The sequence below is a fragment of the Melitaea cinxia genome, chromosome 12 (assembly GCF_905220565.1).
Source record: "Melitaea cinxia chromosome 12, ilMelCinx1.1, whole genome shotgun sequence".
Taxonomy (NCBI): domain Eukaryota; kingdom Metazoa; phylum Arthropoda; class Insecta; order Lepidoptera; family Nymphalidae; genus Melitaea; species Melitaea cinxia.
This window is the reverse complement of record NC_059405.1, coordinates 14,824,731-14,850,535: the sequence shown is the minus strand read 5'-3', so window position 1 is coordinate 14,850,535 and position 25,805 is coordinate 14,824,731. Positions and strand designations below refer to the sequence as shown.

Below are 25,805 nucleotides of genomic sequence, written 5' to 3'. Positions count from 1 at the left end.
AAAGCCTATTTTATTGTTTTATCACCTATACAGGTTTATCCTTTTTTAGATTCAATTTCTTATCATATCTACATTTTTTTATTAGGGCTATTATAAATAAAACTAGAAACACTGATTTTTTTAATCTTAAATTATTGCGGTTATAGAATCTAATGAAAAATTCAATTTTTATTTATTTATGTAAGTTTTCATCTAAAGAAACTAATTATGAAATGTTTCCTACATGGCATAATATTATGCGACAGAATACGACGAAAACTTCATACAACATAATTATTGATGTAACGATTCTTTCCCTTTGCGTATTAGCTACTCACTGCAAAAAGTAAGTGACAAACTTGCGTGACACTCAAGGTAGGGTCCGCCGCTTTCGAGCGCGTATCGTTTGAGCCGTACAAGAACGCCGACAGTAACATAATACCGTTTAGTGGCTAAATTATACCTTCGCGTACTCCGTTGCAGTTAATATGTCTTATTTGTTGAATTGCGTCACACTTTGTAATGTAACTTCAAGATTATATACATTTGTTCATGGACGAATTGTCATTACAGTTGAATGTAGTGTTGTCTTTAACTTTTTTTTTATTTTTTAATTTATTGTACAATATCTTCTTCTCGTTAACTTTTCATAATAATTCCTTCTCAAACGTTAACACTGTAATAGCACACAGATGCCATTAAATTAATTGATTTATTGACTTCTAAAATCGACTAGATCAACTATTGTGTGGTAAATGATGAACAACTGACATACCTAGGTGATTTTAAAATAAGTAACAGTTATTAATATTTTACTTATATTTAATTGGAAAAAACAATTAATAATGAAGTTTATTTTGATGTTTCTGTTGTAGCTCGTTTTCCTAACGCCAACACGATATAGGATAGCGATAAAGGATAGCGACGATCAAAAATAATTAGAAAATATAATGTTGAATTGCTTTAGATTACTTTTTTCATAGATAACTGAAGAGACAGATTATCTACATATTTAAGCTCCGTATACCAATTCTTTCACAATAAAATAAATTAAAATAAAATCTTATACGTTCTTTCATCTTGTTACAGAAGAGCTCACCTCAGAAGTTGCTTGGAGAAGCTGAAGGATATGGTACCCTTAGGCCCCGAAGCGTCAAGACACACAACATTAGGATTATTAACAAAAGCGAAAAGGTTTATAAAGGTAAGTATACAAACTGTACGTACATGCAAATAGGGCTCTACTGTGAGGGGAAAGCACACAGCGAAAATAAAAGCCTTTGCCGTATTTGTAACTATTATGTGTAGGGTAATTTAATCATATTCTGCAAAACGGACTTTTATAGCAGCTAATCTCTTTCTAGCTCTTTTAGAAATAATTTGACCTCATGTAATTTTTGTTTATCCTATTTTTGATTTAAGGATTTTGGTCTCGAAGTAATCATGTCACCCCTAGCAACTTCTATACAATTCAGCCTTAATACAATATATTATAATATATTTATTACAAATGTGTACGTCTGTTGTCTGTTAGCTTTCGTATTATAATTTTTAATATATTTATAACAGCAAAAAGCCGTCAGTATCAGACCATTCTAGCAATTCTAGATAGTTTAAGAACTGCTCCTTTAAAATTAAACTATTGTAAAAAAACTCGCGCCGATAATAAAACAAATATTTTATTTAGTACAAATGGCATGGGCAACTAAGAGCCCGTGGATGTTATTAATATAATAAAATAATTGTGTTTGCTCGCAAACGAAAAAAAAACCGACTTCAATTACATCGACAAGTAATATAACGTAGATCGACGAAAAAATAGTCAAGCAACTACGCGTTATTAAAGATTACTCAAAAAGTATTTATCAGATCTCGATAAAATTTATATGTGACCACATGATAAACATCAGCTTTCGATTAAATTAAAAATTATCAAAATCGGTACACCCAGTAAAAAGTTATTACGGATTTTCGAGAGTTTCCCTCGATTCCTCTGGGATCCCATCATCAGATCCTAGTTTCCTTATCACGGTACCAAACTAGGAATACCCCCTTTCCAACAAAAAAAGAATTATCAAAATCGGTATATCCAGTAGAAAGTTATGTGGTATAATACAACGTAGGTCGACGAAAAAAGCGTCAAGTAAAAACACATTATTAGATATAACTCGAAAAGTAGTTGTTAGATCTCAAATAAATTTAAATGGGACCAATTGGCACACACCACCTTTCGATTAAAACAAAATTTGTCGAAATCGGTCCACACGGGCAAAAGTTCTGATGTAACATACATAAAAAAAAAAAAAAAAAAAAAAAAAAAAAAAAAAAAAAAATACAGTCGAATTGAGAACCTCCTCCTTTTTTGGAAGTCGGTTAAAAAGTGTACCTACGTCGTAATCCAATTAGGACTAATTTAGATAGCATTCTTGCCTCTCCAGACGTTGGAAAGGTCAGAATACAATTCCATATTTCTGTGTCAAAAGAATTTCTATTGCTTCTGATAATAAATTCTCCGACCCTATGTATTTAAGGAACTCGTGTTATAATGATATAATAAATATAAATATAACCACGTCTGTACATTAAATCTATGGATATACATTAGAAATTATTAGTTATTTTATAGAGATAGATACATATGAGTTCATATTTTTTTCTTTCGATATAACCTCATATCAATCAGGTTATTATGGGCATAGCCCTTCGTCACTCTCATTATTGTAACGAAATGAGGTCGTATATGTAAAACTTAACTGAGGAAATATCCTGCTCAAAATCTGGAACAGCCCGTCTGAGGAAGTACCTCGACCTTACAGAAGATCACAGCTAAATGATACTGTTCTCAAACAGTGTTATGTACCTGAGGTGAACAAAGTGACCAGAGCTCCTGGGGGTAATGGGCATAGAGTCGGCGGCGCGTTTGCGATGCTTCTAGTTTCAAAGGCGTCTATAAGCTACAGTAATCGTTTACTATCAGGTGTGCCGTACGCTTGGTTGCCGACCCAGTAGTATAAAAAAAGCGTCAAACCATAGGGTCTACAAATCATGTCATTGACACATAATTAAATGTATATGTACAAACATACATATTGTGGCTTTTCTATCCCAAGTGACATTGGCGAAATCGACAGTGTCCCCTGGCAGAACTGAAAGCCATTAATCCCAAGAATTAATTAATTAACATACATATTAACGAAAGAACACTTATCGCCAATATAACAAGGTTTTTTTTTCAAATTTGTTTTGTGATTACGGCAGTAAGAATATAGCCACCCCCTCTCTTCCCGTGGGTGTCGTAGTTCCACTACCACCTTGAAACTTAACAAGCCGACTGATGGCGGAATAACTATCCAACTGCTGGCTTTGAAATACATAGGCCGAAGACGGGCAGCAGCGTCTTCGGAGCGACAAGGCCCGCCCTGCGGTCACCAACCCGCTTGCCCAGCGTGATGACTATGGGCAAAACACATGAGTTCACGCCATTTTTGGCGTGAAAATTTGAAGGCCTTATTAGGCTGAAGTGATGATGAGTGATGAGTGACTAAAATATCGTAACATTCTCAAAAATAATATTCCATAAAAATTAGCATATTTGTCATACATTCAAAATGCATAACACTCCTTTGATATTCGTATAAAAGATGTCATAAACAGTTCTTTATAGAAACGCATAACTAAAATTAACGATAATAAAGTCGATTCACAAAGAATGGTTCGTTAAGATCGTCAACTGTACCGCCGTAATAGTTTTGAGGAACCTTCGGCAAACAAAGCTCGCCAAAGGGTTGGCGTTTCCGGGCGGTGCTGTTTCCGACCCCCCTGACCCCCAGCCCCTACCATTCCAACGACCCCCACCCCTATCCCGGTGTAACTTCTCCCTTTACGAGGATATACCGACTTTCCTTTTTACCTCGAGGAGATATGACATATTAAATTTTAATTTTCTTGTTATCCATGAATGATATTTATAGAATTGTGTTTATTTCAACTTTTTCGTAAATTTTAAAAAAGGCATTTATTTAATATTACAAACAATGTGTTACAAAATTATTTAATACTGAATTTCAAACCGTGCCTAACGTTCAAATCACGTGTTTTGTCAGATCAACTCAAAATCAAAAATAACTATTCAAATAGATTACAAAAGCACTTTTGAATCCTCATTTTACTTTTAAATGTAAAGCTACAAACGATTTTTAATGTAGAGTCTGCAGAGAAGAAACAACAAGAAACTCCGCAGTTACTCATTAAAAAATAGGGCTAGTACTGTTTTGTTAATTATACCGCATCAGAAGCAATCACCAACCCGCCTGCCCAGCGTGGTGACTAATGGCAAAACACATGAGTTCACGCCAGTTTTGACGTGCACTTGTGGAGGCCTATGTCCAGTAGTGGACTGCGAAAGGCTGCTGTGATGGTGATGATGATGATGAGTAGCAATGAAGCTTAATTGTTTGTTATAAATATTATTAGAAAATTAATAATAAACAATCGTTATTGCATTCAAATTGCTGTTGTAATTTAGTTGCTACAATGAAAAACAATGTCTCAAAAATGTTAATATTTCTGTAGCACTTAAATTTCAACAACAAAACACTAGCTACGAACAACGTTAGGTTAAATATTTCACAAATATTGTACCGTTTAGCTAAACCCACATTCACAACAGGGCTAAAATATCGAGTCCGTAATATACAGTCATAAAGTCTACCAAATGTACAACAAAATAAACCGTCAGAATGAGTCGGGATGAGTGATGACCGGACACAGGATACGACGGCATTCGTCACTGTTTTGTGAGGCGAGCGAACCGACGTCACGGGTGTACTTGAAAAACCTTCAAAGAATTTTAACCCTTAAGATATATGCATTAGTGGCGAGAATCTCATAAACATTTATGTATTCAAGAGAGTCTTTGGCCGCGTCGTATATACCTCTCTAGGTACGTGCTTTATGTGGAGTGTCAAGGCAGTTTGTATGCAAAAAGTAACGGCCAAATGAAAAAGGTTTCGTATAGAATTTTCGAAGCTACCCTCATGCTGTGTGAATTATGGATCGGAGGTTTTTTTTTTGTGAAAACTTCAATCGTAAAATGTCAGCAGTTTGAATACAATTATTACGACAGTAAAGTGTGCTATCTCGTGTATGCTTGTTACATTTTTATCTTATAGTATAAATCTTTAATTGCTTGTTTTATTTTGTCAAGCATCATTGATTTTAATTCACAGTAACGTGAATGTTACATGATACTTGATCTCGTAGTATGTAATCTATACTAGCACCATTGTATTGTACGTTAAAGTATAGTTAATAGGTATAATTTTAATAAAAATGTTTATTAAAATTATTATCTCACAAATTTACAGTAAAACAACGGGTCGGATTAAGCTTCCTTCTCCTTGTTAGACAAACATACATTCACAGGCTTTTATATAAGATAAGAACTTTGTAATTCACTGTTTCGAAGTGCTTTCTTTTCTCGCGACAATTCTATGTAACCAGCAGTGCCCCGCGACTTCTCCCGCGCTAATTTGAGTACAAAAAAAGGTACTAAAATATTATATAGCCTATGTATAGCTTTTCTCGGAATGACCTATGCAATACATAATCGTGTTTGCTCGCAAACGAAAAAAACCGACTTCAATTACATCGACAAGTAATACAACGTAAGTAGAGGAAAAAAACTAACGAACGCATTAGTCGTCACTACGATTTTCGAGGGTTGCCCTCGATTTCTCTGGTATTCCATCATCAGATCCTGGTTTCCTTATTATTGTACCATACTTAGGATATCTCCTTTCCAACAAAAAAGGAATTATCAAAATCGGTTCATAAATGAGGAAGTTTCTCAATTCGAAGCAATTGTTCCTGAAATTAGCGCGTTTAAATAAACAAACACACTTTTAAACATTATAATATTATAATAGATAATATTACCACACGTAGCGAGGAATGAAATATAAAGTAAATATGCTAATGAGTTTACAAATACGACATACTTGGGACGAGTTATAACCAACGCTAACTAAACTGATCCGCTGTTCCAACTACCCTTGGCTAAGTTTACCTCAGTCTTAGTGCCTTTTAATTATTTAAGGTAACAGCGGGCATTAAGGGCCGGTTTCAGAAGTTGCGGTAAAAGTTCATCTAATAAGCTACTGATAGGTTTTATCAGGAGGCTAAATGGCTACTTAGAGCTTGTTTTGCCTTAATTACAAAGGTGTAAGTTCTAGACTCACTTATTATTAAGATTTTAACGGTGAGAAAAAAACATATAATTTTTTATCTGATAAATAGAATCAGCAAGCTATTGATATTTTTCTCCGAATCGACGCAAAATTGGTAGTAGTTAAATTTTTTTTTTATTCCATAGTTTCTTGCAGACTACAAAAGGACGTGAAAGAAAAATGCAATATACAAACTTAACAGAGTGCAAAGATAGTCGTATATTCGACGCCAGATATCACCAATTTTATAACAATTCACAGTACCTACATATTTATTTTTTTACAGTAACTGCGGATTTTCTTGTCGGTTCTTCTGTGCAGAATTACATTCCGAATCGGCGGTAGTTTCACTTCTAACATTGTAATCAATACGGACGAATATAATATTAAATTTTGTAAAATGATGATTCCTAAGTGCTTTTGAAGCCTAGTTGAATAAAATATTTTTTTATTACGATTTTGATTCTGAGTTTAATTTTGATACGTTTTAATTAATATTAAGTTCCGTAATGTTATATGTGTGTATTTAAAAGTCATTATTCCGTCGTAGAAATGACTGACCATTCCTTCACGAGTCATTCGGCGCGTCACGGCGGGTTGCGGCTCAGTAGTCGAACACGGCACAGTAATTACTGGTGTGTGTAATCCCTAATGGTTTTTATGATTTACTATTCCGTGTGAGCCGGTTACGGTCCTGTTATTATTTTTACAAAGTATTATTATGTTTCGATCTTCTTTAATGATCAATTTTTGTTCTATTTCTCATTAATAAAATATATATTTTATAACATACACACACAGTCGTCTGTTCCTAATATTAGCAACTTAATGCTTGTGTTATAGGTAACAGCCGACTGTTATAGCTAATTTTTGATGTAAAACTTCTGTACACACGCTTCACTTGGTGAATGCATGACGAGAGCGTTACAAATAGTGTGATCGAGCGAGGTGAATCGAGCAAGAGAGTTTCTCTCTTTCTCTCATAGTCAGTTACGTTTTGTCCATCTAAGACACAGTGCAGGCCTAGTATGCAGGCCTATTGCCAAAGAAGTATTACTTCAGTCGAGTGGTCTAAAGCACACTAGTTTTTTTTTCTTTCCTTGATTGTTTTAACGTCTTTGTATTGTCATTCGCGGATTAGTAGTTGTGTTAACTAATGATTGCGTTTTTACAATAGAACTACAATATACGTAAATTGTATGCGTCTCTCTTTATGGTCGTCTTTTCTTATAACATACCTTAACTGCAGTGAGGCTAAGTACGCCTCTAAGGAACTTTCTAAGCCCATCTCTTCCAATACCTCTCAGTACCAGACCAATTAATGAGTCTGATGTTGTTACGAGTACGTGATGACTAACGGCGGTCAAACTAAATTGACTTTTGACTTTAGCGATTTTAGATCAATAATAAACGCTGCACTTAGTTAGGAACCCTCTTTTGTTTAAGAATTGTAGTCTATTTGGCTGGTCCTTATATTCAACTAGCTTTTACCCGCAGCTTCGTTTGCATTGAATTTTTTTTAATAAAAAGTAGTCTATGTTACTTCTAATACCTCCAATAATATGTACAAAGTTTCATAATGATCGGTTAAGTAGTTTTCGCGTGAAAGCGTAACAAACAAACATATTAACATTTGTAATATTAATTAGGGATTAGGGATTTACAACACGATCTTTGACTATTTCTGTTTAAGTTTCTGCAAAATTTCATGCAGTATTAGTTAATACATCACATTTTCCTATTAAAAATTTGTTTTTAAATAGTTAGAATAAATACACTAAAAACGTTGCCAGGTCAATTTTTATATAAAAGAACAAGTCGCGTGGTCGGCGTCGCGTGAGGCATTTACCATCTTCATAGATTAAACTTGATGAATGATTAGGGATAGGCCGGGCTAAAAAAATGTGTCGATAAATATAGATATCCAATAACGATATTTAATTTTATTCTGATTTCACGAGATTATAACGACTTATCGCTATTGTTTCGGCGTGTTACATCGCACGTAATTCATATATATTATGATAAGTATGAATAACAAAACTAAATTAAAAGAATGAAATTAATGACGAAAAGGTAAAAAAATATATAAATACATACAATTTACATAATGAATTCTGATGTCATGAAGTATGTTTAGGAAGTATGAAAACACTCAGGACCTTTCTGCGTGTCATGAATTCATACACACATACTGACAGAGATTTTTATTATAAAAATATCGACATATTCACATCTCCCTTACAAGCCTCGTATAGCTGCACACTTATACAATAAAACGCATCTGAATAATTAGTATTAAACGTAAGTAGTTCAAGATGATACATTAGTTAGCGTTGAAGTTAATTGAATATCGTACTTTCATTTTTATGAAGACATATTTCTATGTTGGAATTTAAAGGAACAACGTCACGCAATGTTTGCGTTAAGCACGCACGTATAATAACTAAATAATGTTTTTAAATTTACTGTACGTTTTTGTAACGGCCTATAAACTTTTTAGATGTAGACGGAAGCATCTTGTTTTTATGAAGGGAAATAATTGGGGGATGCCTTCTAAATCATGAAATGTTGTTCACAATGTTGTTAAAATAAGGATAGTACAAGCAGACTAAAACCTGTGACCTTTCAATTGAAACCTTCTTTTCTTACCCATTTGTCAGCTCTAATTACGTTTTTTTTTTTCAATATTATAACTCGGTCGCTAAACAAGCATACAGCTCACCTGACAGGGTAGCTTATAGATATCTGCCCTATTCCCCCCAGAAGCTCTTCCGACTACTAAAACTAAGTACTGTTTTATATGTCTTATTCAAAAATAAAATTCTTACAGTATAATAATATAGGATTTTGGAAAATGCTAATTAATGTCATATAACATTACTTAAGCCGACCGATGGCGGGATAACCATCCAACTGCTGGCTTTGAAATACACAGGCCAAAGACGGGCAGCAGCGTCTTCGGTGCGACAAAGCCAGTACTGCGGTCACCAACCCGCCTGCCCAGCATGGTGACTATGGGCAAAACACATGAGTTCACGTTATTTTTGGCGTAAACTTGTGGAGGCCTATGTCCAGCAGTGGACTGTATAGGCTGTAATGATTGATTGATTGATTGATGAACATTACTTAACATCATATTGTTATATACGGTATTATATACGGTAGCCCTATTGTTTTACAGTAATTTTTCGTTATAATTAGTATTTTTTAATCAGAAAACTTTCCGTGATAATATACTCGAGCACTTCACAAATAAGCTTACGACAACTATTAAGTATGTATGCTAATAAGCAAAGTTATAACTTTGTTATGATACTTAACCGGTAAAATAAAGAAGTTATTACGTTTTTACGTTCTTTTAAGGAAAAAGGAATAAAATTACGGAGACGTTATAGCGGCAGCAAAATATAAAAACGTGCCTTGTAACAACGCTGTATAAAGCCTATTTATTTAACATGTCTTAATTCTATTAATCTAATATATAAAATTCTCGTGTCGCGGTGTTTGTAGTTAAACTCCTCCAAAACGACTTGACCGATTTTCATGAAATTTTGTGTGCATATTGAAATCTGAGAATCGAATAACATCTATTTTTCATACCCCTAAGTTATGGGGGGGGGGTTGAGAAGATTAATAAAATATATGGCAAAACAACATTTGCGAGGTCAGCTAGTATTCATATAATAATTATAAAATTATTGAGAAGTTTTAACGTCTATCTGCTCGGATGAGAGACTAAACCTAGTTTTCAAAGCTAAAGAGTAAGTATAGAGTAAAATATTAATATAAATTAATACACTAGATGTCCCTCGATTTCGACCGCACCATTTCCAATCCCTTAGGAATGTCGGGGTAAAAGTAGCCTATATGTAACTGTGGATCTCCAGCCATCAACGTCCCAAGTTTCATTACAATCGGTCGAGTAATTTTGGCGTTAAAAATTAATTAATCATATTAGTAGTATGTAAAGAGTAATACAAAATTAATCAAAAGTAAACTTGACCTGTGTACGGAATCGTTAGTGTAACATCCTCTCTCTAGGCCGTTTCTTATTTTATTACCCGAGCAGCCATCCTGTTTACCTCTTATTCGACTTCTCGAGATTTATAGAACAATTTTTCCTCACATGTCCTTCCTTAGGACTATACAGTTTATTTAGTTTCCTCATTTAGATATAAAACGACATGTACATTAACATGTATAAATCTCGGCCTTCTGACGTGCTTTAGCCGCATGTACTTGTTTGTATCTTTCCGACTCCACAACTCGTTATTACAAATTTACATATTTCTCTCCTTATTCATAAATTCATAGTTTTTTATATACTCAAGCTATTTAATAATTATTTGTATGTAATGCAATAATTTTTATTTTTATTGTATAACTAGTTGTTCCCGCGACTTCGTTTGTGTGGAATCTAACAAAAAAATTATTGTTCAGTTTGCAGAGTTACAAAATAAGTTTCTAAAATAAAAGTAGCCTAAATTACGCCTTTTTACATCAGCTATCTGCTAGTGAAAGTCCCATCAAAATTGGTCCAGGTGTTTCAGAGATATTTTATTTATTTGTATTGATATAAAATAATTGCCAAAGAAATTTTATTAGGTTCACTATTAAAGTACCAACCATCATAATATATTATTGTTCATACATATAAAATTTTTCAATGATCGCGACCACCCCCCGTCGCAGTGCACCGGGCACGGAAATTGTAAATCTTCCTTCTGTTGTAATTTATTAGCCATTACGGCTAAAGGGCTAGCATTTGTAATTATTTTAACCGAATACGCATTACCGATTTTGTATACAAACAATCCTACCTACGTCGAATATGATGCAATGTTTATTGTTCATATGTATATCTGTATTCTGATCGATTTTGAAAATTCTTCGGCCCATAGAATGCTACGTTATCACTGTGATCGATTAAGTTAACGTGGCGAGAGGAAAGCTAGTTTTAATTGCTTTCAATTGTAAATATATATAATACTAGCTGACCTGGCGAACTTCGTATCACCTTATTTTTTTCTGAAATATAATAATAACATTTATCAAAATAAAATATAGCGTATCTTTTAAGTTGGATCAAACTGCACACGGTGTGCGAATTTGACTAAAATCGGTTAAGTAGTTTAGGAGTCCATTGAGGACAAACATTGTGACACGAGATTTATATATATTAAGATAATATTGTAAAATTAGTTATAATAAATTATCATACAGTGGCTTATCATCACAAAGATTTGTTCGCTTAGATAAAACCACGACAACAGCTGGTATGGAAGGTACAAACAAATAGCTTTTGAGACTGCTGTGAAACCTAATATATAAAAGATATTATTCAGAAAAACTTATCCCGAAATTCTCAAAATTTCAACAGTTACACGATTAAAACCGTGCCGTGCTGACACGAGACATGAAGTAGTGGCTTAAACCATTACGATGACATTATTTTGTAGGTAAAAAGGAGATCCAGAAAAATTACATATTATGCCACTTTTTATCCCAGAATTCCCAAAAATTCAACGGTCAAAACTAAAACCATGCCGCGCAGTTGTTGTGAAAGACATAAAGAAATTATCAACTAGGAATCTATGTGTAGGTAAAAGGAGTTTCAGAAAGTCCCATCAGCAACTTCTTATTCCGAAATTCCCAAGACAAACTGACACAGTAAAAACCGTGGCTAGTACAGGATACACGAATAAATCGCATCAACCGACGTTCATTACATAAATGAGCTCTCATCCGGCAGCCGGTTCAGATGGCCGGTCGGTTTTCAACTGAAATTCAATATGTCACGTCCGTGGAATATCCGCGTCTAATTGAACGCGACGTTCCCGGCTATCGAAATGCACTTTGGTGCATTCGCAGCGTTAATATGATAAACTATATTGATGTGTAAGTTGGAACTGAAAAATTTGTTTTTTATTCACTCTACCCAAACTAGAAATCTATATATTAACTAGCTGACCTGGCGAACTTCGTATCACCTTATTTTTTTCTGAAATATAATAATAGCATAATATATAAAAATAAAATATAGCCTATCTTTTAAGTTGGATCGAACTGCACACGGTGTGCAAATTTGACTAAAATCGGTTAAGTAGTTTAGGAGTCCATTGAGGACAAACATTGTGACACGAGATTTATATATATTAAGATACGTGGAACACAAACTTTTTATCCCTTTTTACGAAAATCACGGCGGACAGAGGAGTATGAAATTTCGCACACTTATAATTTATATAAAGGATGAGTGCAGAAGGCTAATATTTTTTTAATTATGCAAATATACTTTAATCAATAAAAAAAATTACACACACTACCATGTATTTGACACGCATGCGCATATATACTCTTTTGTTTGTTGCTAAAGTCTGTGGTCAAATTGAGAATATATTATAGAATATGGTCGAATTTCGAGCACTAGGCGGCCACTAGTACAAATAAATTGGACAATCGGATAATACAAACGTATTGTCATTATTATAGTAAATTATTAAACGCATCAATAATATGAGAGTAATGAAATATTTGAATAATTTTATACGTTATAGATTTATAGCGTTAATAATTATTTGCAAATAAAATGCTTCGAATAACTGTGTTATTTACTATAAATTCTCTGTTTGGATAATTCTGATTCACATATTCTGTGCATTTCGTCATCTTGGAGGTTTATATTGATTGAAATTTAATAATTGCTTAATTAAAATTCACATAGAATCAGAAAAATCTTTCATAACTATTGCTACCAAGTGATTTCTAAACAATTCAACGTAACTTTCCATTGTATTTTTAACCGACATCAAAAAAAGGAGGTTTCTCAATTCGACCGCATATATATATATATATATATATATATATATATATATTTTAATTTATGTTCGGGGATAACTTCGTCGTTTATGAATCGATTTTGATAATTATTTTTGTGGTGAAAAGGAGATATGTCAAGTTGGTTTCCTTATCACGCTACCACATAGCGTGATAAGGAAACCAGGATCTGATGATGGACTCACGGAGAAATCGTGGGAAACCCTCGAAAATCGTAGTGACGATTACTGCGTTTGTTAATTTTTTTCGTCTACTTACATTGTATTTGTCGATATAATTGAAGTCGGTTTTTTTTGTTTGCGAACAATCACAATTATGACGCTTAGAATACAGGTCTTTTATCCCTTTATTGTATCATTACAATTAAAATGACTCTGCATGATTATCATTGGCAAATGATGTAACCAAACTTTTCGTTACATTTTACCTCTTACAATCCAGACCTTTCCGTCCCGATTTTCCCGATAACAAACTATCCCGACAAATTCATCCCTGCAACCGAACACACCTCTAAAGTCACCCAATTAATATCCTCCGTCCGCATCGTTAAAAAAAATGTAATCGTTACCTTTTTCCTTCAAATTAGACCGGCACGATATTTATCGTCGGAGGTCTGGTAACTACACTCGAGAGGATCTGGGGGTTAATTAAGCTAGTGATTAATAAGAGGGCCTGGCTGCAGAGGTGAAAGCTACAATTAATGTATGTTAAGAAACGGCACCAACAGGAGTTCATGCTGGTTATTTATGTACACGTCCTTGGTGGGATTCCGCATTTATTACCAACTAACTGTGATCCATGGTTCCACACGAGTTAATTTCAGGAATAAAAGCCTTCCTCGGTAAATGGATTATCCAATACAAAAATTATTTTTCAATTGGAACCAGTACTTTCTGATATAAGCGCGTTGAAACACAAATAAACAAAGTTTTATAGGTTTACTAGCTGACCCCGCAAACGTTGTTTTGCCATATATTTTATTAACCTTCTCAACCCCCCCCCCTCTCCTTATAACTTAGGGGTATGAAAAATAGATGTTGGCCGATTCTTAGACCTACCCGATATGCACACAAAATTTCATGAGAATCGGTCAAGCCGTTTCGGAGGAGTTTAACTACAAACACCGCGACATGAGATTTTTATATATTAGAAGATAATACTCGTATTAGTATAAATTTTTACTATCCATCATCTAGTGTCTAGGAATTTATCCGTCGGCAGTGGAGTAGCAAGGTAGATTAAGCTTCGGCCATCGTCCTACATAATGAGACCTATGTCCACCAGTGAGATATTACACGCTGAATAAATAAATCGATCATCCAGTGTCTGGCTGTCCGAATGGCACCAAACTATCTCTAAAACTGGAAGTGGAAGATACTTTCGAACGAATATGACAATTACAGCAAAAAATATGAAATATTTAGGCTTGCAACTCTCCGCAAGCCCGACGATAGTAAGCACTAAAATCTGTTGTACAGTCTACTCATTTACCTCTAACCAGCTCCCCCTTTTTTTTGGTTTCTCATACAGTGTACATGTTTTTTCGATGTTTTAAGTCTATAATAGTTAGTGTCAAACGCAAAATAGGCACAATGTCGTTGAGTTGCGGAAACCAGCCCGTGATTATCATAGTTAGTGTCAAAATCCCTAATGTTAAATTTTACAAAACAATATGGAACTCATTATGAACCGGTCCGACTCTCACTTGACCGATTTTTACGTTTACTGCCTCGCTCCAGTGAGTCGTGGACGATTCATCTTTTATGGACTCTAACCTTTCTCAATAAATAGCCTATCGAATGAAAAAAGATTTTTTTACAGATTGAACGTTCTTTTTGTTATTTGTTTTCAAAATCAACATTTTCTTATTTAAGCTTCGTTACATAATTAAAATCTATCAACGATTGTGAATGGTGATTCTGCTGAGAAAAACCGGTAAAGAATTAGCAGCAACCGGCAAACAGCTACCTGTTTTTGAGTCAAACTGTTCAAACTGATTTAGATTACTTTGTTGAAACAAATTATTTGCGTTATTGCATTTGTTCCTGTAGATAACAGAGAAAAGGTTACTCAATTTGGGATTTAAGTCAAGTATTTGAATAATTATGTTTGCAGGCAAACGAAGAAAAACCGATATCAATTATATCGACAAGTATTGTATTACTACGTAGGTAGACGAAAAAATAGTCAAGTAAGTACGCATTATCAAAGATTACTCCAAAAGTTGTAATCAGATCTCGATGAAATTTAAATGTGACCACATGATAAATATCGGCTTTCGATTAAATTAAAAATCATCAAAATCGGTACACCTAGTAAAAAGTTATACGGATTTTCAAGAGTTTCCCTCGATTTCTCTGGGATCCCATCATCAGATCCTGGTTTTCTTATCATGGTACCAAACTGGGGATATCTCTTTTCCACAAATAATTTCAACTTCTAACTTTGTAACTTAACATGATACATGTTAAGTTACATAATATTATCCACAAAAAGTCCTATTATCATATAATATAATACTTTTAGATCATAATTTTTAACTGAGATAGGGCACAGCAGGGAATATTATGCTCAAAATCGGGAGCAACCCGACTGAGGAAGTACCTCGACCTTCTTACCATTATTTAAGCCTTACGCTTGTTTGCTTACAAAACTTACTTAGTTGTATACAAAATTAATAATAATTTATAACGAAATGTAAAAGCAAGAAAATATTCTCAACGTGAATAATGAATGTCGAAATAAGGATAAGTCGAGGCTAAATTTACGTTTGTGCGTTTGCGTACAAAAACGCTCCACGTGGAAAAATTACTGTAATCAGTACCTATTCAAAGTCAATCGATGGCATCGCGACCTCTCTTTCATTCCCTTTGAGTGTGAGAGAGACGGCATCACAATCGTATCCTTAAATATGAGTAATCATCGAATTTCATTTTCACGTATTTATTAAATCCGGACTTTTTCTGTATCTTGATGTCTTCAATCTTCGTTAATGATTGATATTTTTCTTTATAATGAATAACGGAAATTAAAGATTATTTCATATGATTTATTTGTACTCCTAATTGTTTTTTTTTTTTTTTTTAATTTAACTAGATCGGCAAACAAGAGTACGGCTCACCTGATGGTAAGCGAACACCAGAATCTCCATTCCCCCCAAGAGCTCTGGTCACCTTACTCACCAATAGGAACACAACACTGCTTGAAAACAGTATTATTTAGCTTTGACCTTCTGTAAAGTCGAGGTACTTCCCCAGTCGGGCTGCTCCAGATTTTGAGCAGGAAATTGCCTGCTGTGCCCTAACCTCAGTTGTACACAACAAAAATGAAAACAAAATAATACAAATAAAAAAGGTTAATCTAGAAGTACATATTTATTAATATAATATGTATCTCTTACACTTTTATTTACAGCTTATCTTCACACCTTTGAAGAATCCTTTCACAGGGAATACTGACCATATTCAAGCCTGTTTTTAATTTTCATCACAGTAAATACCCAAGGAGGCATTACAGATAAACCAATGCGTCTCTTTGGAGTATTTATCATTGGGGTTTTATTATCAGCGTCACTGGTATCACCTCTTACTAGGCATTGCGGGAACATTAAGCTCGAGACCTCCCCAACACCCCTATACAGTGGTCCTAATACGTATAATAACTACATGATACAAGATTACAACAAGATTAAACTTAATGGAGTATATCGTTACACATTTCCTAGTACATAATCTGAATAAGTGTTAGGGTACGTCTATAAAAGACGACACTCACATTGTCACGATAATTCACAGATTTAACTGAGGTAGGGCACAGCAGCAATTTCCTGCTGAAAATATGGAGCAGCCCGGCTGGGGTAGTACCTCGACCTTACAGAAGATCACAGCAAAATAATAGTGTTTTCAAGCAGTATTGTGTTCCTGTTGGTGAGTAAGGTGACCAGAGCTCCTAGGGGGGATTGGGGATTGGGTCGGCAACGCGCTTGCGATGCTTCTGGTGTTGCAGGTGTCTATAAGCTACGGTAATCGCTTACCATCAGGTGAGCCGTACGCTTGTTTGCCGACCTAGTAACATAAAAAAAAAAAAAAAGACGCAGATGTTCTTCTAACATATATCCCGTCACAAAAGCGACGCTCTTCCACTATAACTGTTTTCGTGATTAAAAATGATATAAAGGTCAATAAATAGATTTATCTCTTATTTTGAAGATATATAAAAAAATCTTACCCTTGTCATATCTCGGCACGCTAAGCAAAGACCCCCCGCCCCATTTACAAACGTATACACAAGCCCTTATCAGTGTAATCGCATCTGGCTCTTCTAACGGAAAATATTGCGCTAATCTCGAAAAGTATTACGAATTATTTATTTTGACACCGCAATCCCTACACGAAGTCACGTACATATAAATATCGTCGTGGAATTATGTTCTCGAATGCACTTCGTTCTCCATCGCCGACGATAATCCTATTACCGATAAGTGACAACTTCCACTATCATACAGAGAATATATCAATACATAAATTTGCTCCAATACTATTTTAGAGAAAAATACGTCTTAAGATGTAGGTGATAAAGTACAGTATTGAGGATAGGCCAATTGTGGTCCAATCCAGTTGTATATGGTGATTCTATTCTTGGTGCCTTGTATGAATTATTAAAAGGCAACCCCGAAGGCCTATTCTGGGCTGCTAGACTTACGCGTCTGTCGTTATAAATAACCGTTTGAGTGTAGGTCCTTAGCGATAATTGGAGCTTTTGATGTCGTAATATTTTCTGTCCACTTTAACTTCTTTTTCCGCACAGAACCGGGGCGTTTATATCTTACATTGTAGTTTAGTGGCCTTTGAACAGCTCGCTCTAGCTCGAGACTCGAGACTTGAGACTTCTTGTGCATTATGCTGTGATATTATGACCCCTATTTTTTAACTGTGAGAAATATTGTTTTAGATTTTGAAACCGTTTTAATATACTCATTATTTTGTTTTTCAGAAATGGCATTAGAACGTACTAGAAGTTTTTCTCGAGTATTTGATATTTACAAAAAAAAAATTCTAGTCAATAAAAATTCCATCCTCCTTTGATCTGGACTTCTTTAAACAACTCATCAATAAAATAAGCTGTCCTTTTTACGTTCTAGCGATATATGATATTTTTTTTATTCAATGTAATAACGGAACATCAGCCATAAATTTGATTTCTAATATCCAATCTACTCTTTGTATTGAAAGTAATTTTTGTTCACATTTATATTGTCTAGGAACAAATTCGTCAATCGTTACAAAACTTTGTCTAGGACCGTAGCCCTAGGGATCGTGGATTGCTTAGGACCGGTCCGTCCTTAACAAATATTTATGTTTGATTACCATCATAGATCAACTACTTTTTAACCAATATCAAGGATGAATTTTCTAGAATAAATTGAATTTTTTATAATTCAATTAATTCTTTCTCTAGTATACCTCAAGTACTAAGAAAATAAGTTGTCGCGAAAAAAAATTCAAAGCCAAAATTATTTTTTGTTTCCTTCTATTATAAATATTACTTAAGAGAGTCCATTAAAAGATTTTTTTTACAATTTCCCGTTTTCGGTAAAGGGTTTAAATTTCTTAGTCCTTTCTATATCGGTTTACAATGAATTCCATTCAATGAGTTCCCGATCCATACATAACACATCTAAAGTACGGTGTTAAGTAATGCGTTTATTATTTATCGTTATTGAAAAATCGATAACACCTCCGATCGGCGATTCGTACCGTAACCGCATTTACGGCAATAAAAAATCGGCAAACCGGAAAACGTTAAAGTCGAATTAGGGAATCGAGAATCTCTCGAAGCTCTCCAAACGTGATGGAATAATTCTAGTGAGCGATGATTCCGAATCGTAAAGTATCAATTTTAATCGATGCTAACTCGAACAGGCCCGTCGAATGTTTACGATGCTTTCGATAACGATTTCGTGGGAATTTATGACGTTTCGCGAAGTAGGTAGTAAATTTGGGGCCCCGAATGTTAGGCGTGAATCGTTTTAGTGTCGTTACCGGAATAACCGCTAACACTTAGAGAACTATAAACATTAATCTATAAATATCGATGTTTATTCGATAATTTTATTTTGTGAGAGTTTTACTTGAAATATTGTTAGACTTTATTTTGATGATGAAAAATGTAATTTACGTTCTTATCACAACTTTCTTTTTAATTATTTGTTAATGTTAATTTCACTTTGGTTAATGATTACTATTTCGCTGTTAAAGCTTTGCTTAGTGTTGTAAAGTTTATTTAACCTAAATCGAAAAAAAAAAAAAACGCTTTACACTCAACGGCCCCCAGTAGGATTTTCTCCTGTGTCGGGGGTCCGGAACACACACACAACACACAACACATAAACTCATCTATATGGCCAATACAAATGTCTATCGTGAGCGGGAATCGAACCCGCAACGGCCAGCGCAACAGCCAGTGCTGTGACCGCTGCGCCAACTCGTCGTCGAACCTAAAATATTTCACTTCCTAAAATATTTCATTATAAGTACGTTAATAAACAAAACAAAAAATCGTATTCGAACTTCCAAATAATAAGATGAACACCAAACACATAACCATCAACAAAAATGTAAACGCATGCTTATAAATACGTCTTGTAATAAAAGCAATATTCAAAAACCAATAGTGCCTCGTATTACTGCGAAATCGCAAGGTGTCACCTCGATTCCTACCATCGTCGCCGAGGTAACGTTGATTCCTATTGGCAATCCGTTCCGTTTTCCAGCTGCATTGTGTCGATCGAATCGTGCATGCAAATAGCCTGAGAATGTTTTGAAGAGATGGGATGTCGTAAATGATTTTCGTTAGCTGAATAAATAGCAGAATTCTGTCGAGTTTAAATCCTGAGTTCGTTTCTAGTTTAGTTGGATACGAAAAGGGTTTTTAGACTGGCTTTGTATTCTGTTGTTTGTCTAAAATTGGCTTGAAATAGTTTTTCTCATTTTTTTTTTTCTGTTTATCTTATATATGAAATTCTTGTGTCAGAATGTTAATTACAATACTCCTCCGAAACGGCTGGACCGCTTTTTATGAAATTTTGTGTGGTTTGAGAATCAACCAATATCTATTTTTCATACTCCTAAGTTATAAGGGGGGGGGGGTTTAAGGGGGTCAAGGGTTGAAAAATACATAGAACCCTAAATTTTCACCCTTCTACCACTATTTTTAAATAGCGTTTAGCGGCAAGACAACGTTTGCCGGGTCAGCTAGTATTATTGTAAGATATATTTGTATAATATGTGTAAAAAATATAAAATGCTTTATACACAATTGTTGTTTATTTTAAGTATTTTTTCTGTCAATTTTTCATTTTACAACAATAAAATAATAAATTATTCGAGCACATACTTTAAATCTAAATCCAAACTATTTATGCTTAACATAAAATGAATTGAGACGTATAATTACCACGTTTTAAAAACGTAAAAAAAACAATAATTTAGTTACCTTCTTAACGTGCTTTTTAAATATACAGTACCTGGGTCACCGAGCTTAGCTCGGTATTTTTAGTAAATCGTGTTTCTTGGAAATCATTATTTATAAAATATGAATAATATTTTTTTTACCGACAATGATAAAAAATATAAATAAATATAAAAAAAATCAATAATAAAAAAATATTAAAAAATATTAAGGATAAAATATGAATAATATTTTTCAATTTTACATACATTATTAAATAAAAAATAACGAGTGCAATTAGGAAAAAAAAGTAATAATAATCGACCGAGGATTTGAAGCATGGTCTTTTTGATCGCGACCTGTCGATTTCCCACCTGAGCTATGACAACTATATTGAGAATTGCGAAATTTACCTTCGTATTTTAACAATATTCTAGCCATTTTTTCATTGTCTAAAAACTGGGATAAAACGACATTTCCTAAAAATAAATCCTAGCTAGATTTATTTATCTCCCCCGAAATTCCCTGCATACTAAATTTCACGAAAATCGTTGGAGCCGTTTCCGAGATTCAGATTATATATATATATATATATATATATATATATATATATATATATATATATACGTATATATATATATATATATATATATATATATATACATATCTATATATTTATATATATACAAGAATTGCTCGTTTAATAGTATAAGATTTCGGAAACCATTTTATTTATTAAACATAGCGCTATACACATAGATAACACAATTAAAAGTCAAACATAACTGCATGAAACATTGTATCACCATTATCATTAAAATAGTGAAAACAAAAAATTAAACAGATTATTTTATTTTCATAACAATTCCTTTCCTTTTCATCCGTGGAGTGTCTCGTACTTTGAAATAACAGATAATAGAATTTAAAACAGCTATAAAACGAATTTGTTTAAGTTTGAAACATCGATGAAGATTCGTTAGTAACTTTTTTATTACTCGGAAACTAGGAACGAAAGTTGCGAAGGGATGAAGTGAATCGCGGTTGACGGAAGTCGGGATAGGATAAGTTTTATATATTACTACTGACTCGGCAAACGTTGTCTTGCCGCTAAACTCTATTTAAAAATAGGGGTTGGTGGTAGAAGGATGAAAATTTAGGGTTCTATGTATTTTTCAACGCCAAATCATAATAAAATAAAAAATAAATAATTTATCTTTAAAAAAAATTAGGGGTGGACTACCCTTGACATTTAGGGGGATGAAAAATAGATGTTATTCGATTCTCAGACCTACCCAATATGCACACAAAATTTCATGAGAATCGGTCAAGCCGTTTCGGAGGAGTTTAAACACCGCGACACGAGAATTTTATATATTAGATTATGTATACTCGTAGAGAATGCTACGCCGTAGCCGTAGTCCGTTTGCTTTGATAAAAAATATCATTATGATTAGGTCTACGTAAGGTTACACTATACACCATACCGTACTGACACTAGTCTGATTTTTTTTAAGTTTTCTTTTTCAAAGAGTAATTGCAGAATTTCTTGCTGATGCATCACTGCAAAATTAATTTTGATTATTATCGTTTTTTTAATTACTTCATGAAATGGTTCTTAACTGACAGATCGCAGATTTAATCGTAGATGTAAAACAAAATTGGAACTGATAACTGCCATTTGCAAATTATTGTACAATGAAGTATAATTTCCTATATTAAACAAATTATAAATGTATTAAAATTACTAGTTGATAAAACAATTTAAAAACAAAAGTAATAATATAAATAGTAATTAATACAGGCTTTTAAGTTAACCGTGCACAACACCAGATGCCATCACGTGATGTCAACGTAAATTATTTTTGTTTTCACGTTTACGTATAGCTCGGGATTAAGTTTCTAAAATAGATCTATGTTTGAAATCGGAAGTGGTATAGCGTAAACATTTTTGTAAATTTTACAAATCGTAGTCTAGTATAATGAAATCAGTGACAAGTTATTGACAGTTAACTATCATTAATATGTCACATGATCACATATCGCTTGATTTCAACGTGACATTTTCGTAAACTCTACTTTTAATAAATTTAAGCAAATTCAGTAAAAAAATTAAATGACTTGAAATAAAAATTAAATCTATAAATAAATAATACTTACACGCACTTTTTAGGGAACACTATTATATTATTTTGTGATGGATGAAATAAAGTTTTCCTGAATAATTTTTGTTCTTTTTGGAATACTATAAATAAATAAAAAATTACTAACCAAGGCGACAAAACTATTTTCAAAATTCTCATCACGCGAACAAAATCGCAAACCACTGCGCTAAATCGTTTTCGAATGTAAATCACAGAGCGCACACGTCCAGGCTCTCACTTCCATCACACTCTCAACCCTGAGGGCTGAACGAAAGTTATCGCCCATAAAAACGTAACGACGTCCGCAAGCCGCGCCACTGCCGAATGTTTCGGAAAAGCGGCAGCGTTCGTTTGTTTTTGAGTAATTTATACGTTTTTTACGCTGCATTTTGTTATTTCACCATCTAAATTAATATATTAAAATAGTATGTTGTTCTAGGTAAAGTTTTAACTATAAATACCTACTATTTCTATGGTCTCCAAAATTATATTGAGATCGTAATCTCGACCGCACCGATTAATCTCCATTGTGGCTTCTCTATTCTTCGTGATATTGATGTAATTATCTGTAATATCTTATCATTAGTAAAAGCCATTAATTTATATCAATATAAATAAAAAATTACCTCGAAGCCTAGTAAAAAATGCTCATATATTAATTATATTCACACGAAAATCCATTGCATACTATGTAATACGTGCAGATGTGTATCCCAAACTTAACTTCGAGTCTCGGTGACAGATGGTTTCATATGCAAATGACAAGGTAAGCGTACGTCAATTGGAAAATGTGGACATTGACAGCACTGAAGATTAGCGTGATATGATAATTTGCTACGTGACATTGACAGCAACAACTATCACTGGCATTTAACTGAAAACCAATCAATCGATATGGTAACTAAATGCCATAACGATAGACCCCTAGAGAGTTGAAACTGTCACATCCTGTTAATATTTCTTCTATCTTTACTCCTCTCTCTCTCTTCTACGTTGAAGGTGAAAGGCTTGAGATCTATCACACTGTTCTCCACTGCAGATTGAAGAATGTACGTTACACGCATGTCTTTCCAAAACTTTTTATAACGTCCTAAATGAAGAAAGAGATTTGCTGCGTAGTGGGACGTGACAGACTAATTCAATGCTACAAGTATTTTAACTTCTTTATTTTCAAAATAGGCCTATATATATTATTTCGAAGTATATTATTTCGAATTTCGATTATACTTTTTCGAAACTTTACAATATTATACATATTTACAATTCGCAACTTAAGAACTATATATTTACAAAAAGTTAGTTGTATGTTTTCCCAAATTCCCAAAAACGAGTATAATCTCGAAGGTGATATTAGTATTCTAAAACTAAACGGTGCCCAGACTTCAATTTATGACCGCCTGACGGACATGATTCATGAATTCTTTTCGACATGTCTTCGGTTGATTATAACAAAAGTTACAACTACAACAGACAATTGCCGATGCAGATTTAAAAAGTTTATAACCACTTAAGTCACGAGATCTCGAAATACGTTATTTAAAATTCATCATTAATTTACATTTTTATTGTAAGTTTTATTATCGTTTCGCCAGTCGAGTATCTTTACTTCGTTGTTTTAGAACTTGGGGTTTTTTTTTTGTTTAACTGATACTGTGGCCTAAAACAGTACCCCTAGTAACCCTATTGGGCAAAACCTCGACTTTAAAAGCTGACAAAATTGACTCGTTTTAATGCGATGCTTCATTTAACAAGATGATGACTATGAAATTAACAGTTGAAGCTGTTATGAATTTAATAGTGGGGCTGCCAGGAACTGACAGCCGAAATTTCTGCCGCGAACTCATAAGGATTTTGCCCGCCTGGTGAACACAGAGCTGGCATTATCGCAACGAAGACGCTGCTGCCCGTCTTCCGTCTGTTTATTTAAAAAGCCAGCTGTGGGCTGGTTATCTCCCATCGGTCGGTTTCGATAAATAATTCCAAGGTGGTAGTGGAACTGTGTTATCCCTTAGTCGCCTCTTACGACACCCACGGGAAGAGAGGTGATGGCTAAATTCATGACTGCCTTGTAGCACACAGCAAACGTACTTAAATAATGTAAATTTTAATTTCATTTTTGTTACAAGTATAGCTTTTATGAAAAGCGGACATTCGTACTAGAAGAAATGCCATCCATTTTCACACATTACTTATCTTACATCCAGTGATTTCTATACGATATCATTATGATATATTCGTGAATATCCGTGACCATTAGATGATATATGCGGCACATTATTTTTTCATGGCTGCGTCGAAATAATTTTCGTAGTAGGACAAAATGGAGACAGAGGATAGGCTATGGCGGTGAGCCGTGGCAGATTTATGGGAGGATATTTCATCTGCGACCCCCGGCGATATCGTGATGTGACCGACCTACCCCACTCGTCCCACCCTTCCTTCACCCCCAAGGGCGATTGCACACGATATACTTTTTGCATTGATGCGTTATCGATTCGTCATTCCCGTTTCGTCGATTCGTTGACCTTTAAATTGAAGATGATTTTGTTTATTGCGTAGTCATCAAACCTGATAGGGGTGTTTAGACTTTCTTAAATTATCAATTTTACTTTGAATTTTCGGTGTTGCTGTTTTACTTACTAATCTTAAAATTCTGTTTTAAAATAACTACTTTTGACAATGAACGCAAATGAAATGTTTATCCGTAGTTGAAAAAAATAAAGTTGATAAAAAGATTTATAAAATATTAACACATTTATTTCCCTACTTTAATTTATTTTGGTTATTTAATAGATTAGCGATATTTACCGTGCTACTCATTTTATCTACCAGATACACTAATGGCCCGTTTTACTAGTTGTGTATAAATTTTACCCTGCACATAAGTTAGGAATAGACTTGAGAACAGCAGAAGGTACAATATGCCATTGGTACCATTTTCATCTCAATTAATTAACTAGAACAAATCTATTAATCTTGTGGAACTCGATGGTATCAGAAAGTTCTATTAGAAGTATCTATTAGATACCGTTATCTATCAAATAGCGTTATCCACCATCGGTGAAACAGGCCCTAAGAGTATAGTAGTAGCTAACTTGAATTATTTTTTTATTTGGAAAATTCAGCCCACAATTGGACATCCACTCTATCGTCTTCCCACTACTTTGAG

At 33.9% G+C, this 25,805-nt stretch overlaps 1 protein-coding gene across 1 annotated transcript in view; it reads left to right on the top strand.

The window, feature by feature from the left end:
* LOC123658709 (max dimerization protein 1-like) overlaps positions 1 to 25,805 on the top strand; it is a 331,673-nt gene that overhangs the window by 279,396 nt on the left and 26,472 nt on the right. Inside the window, exon 4 of the mRNA XM_045594058.1 lies at positions 1,069 to 1,183. Within this exon, the coding sequence (XP_045450014.1) occupies positions 1,069 to 1,183 (115 nt within the window). The remainder of the gene's footprint in view (positions 1 to 1,068; positions 1,184 to 25,805) is intronic.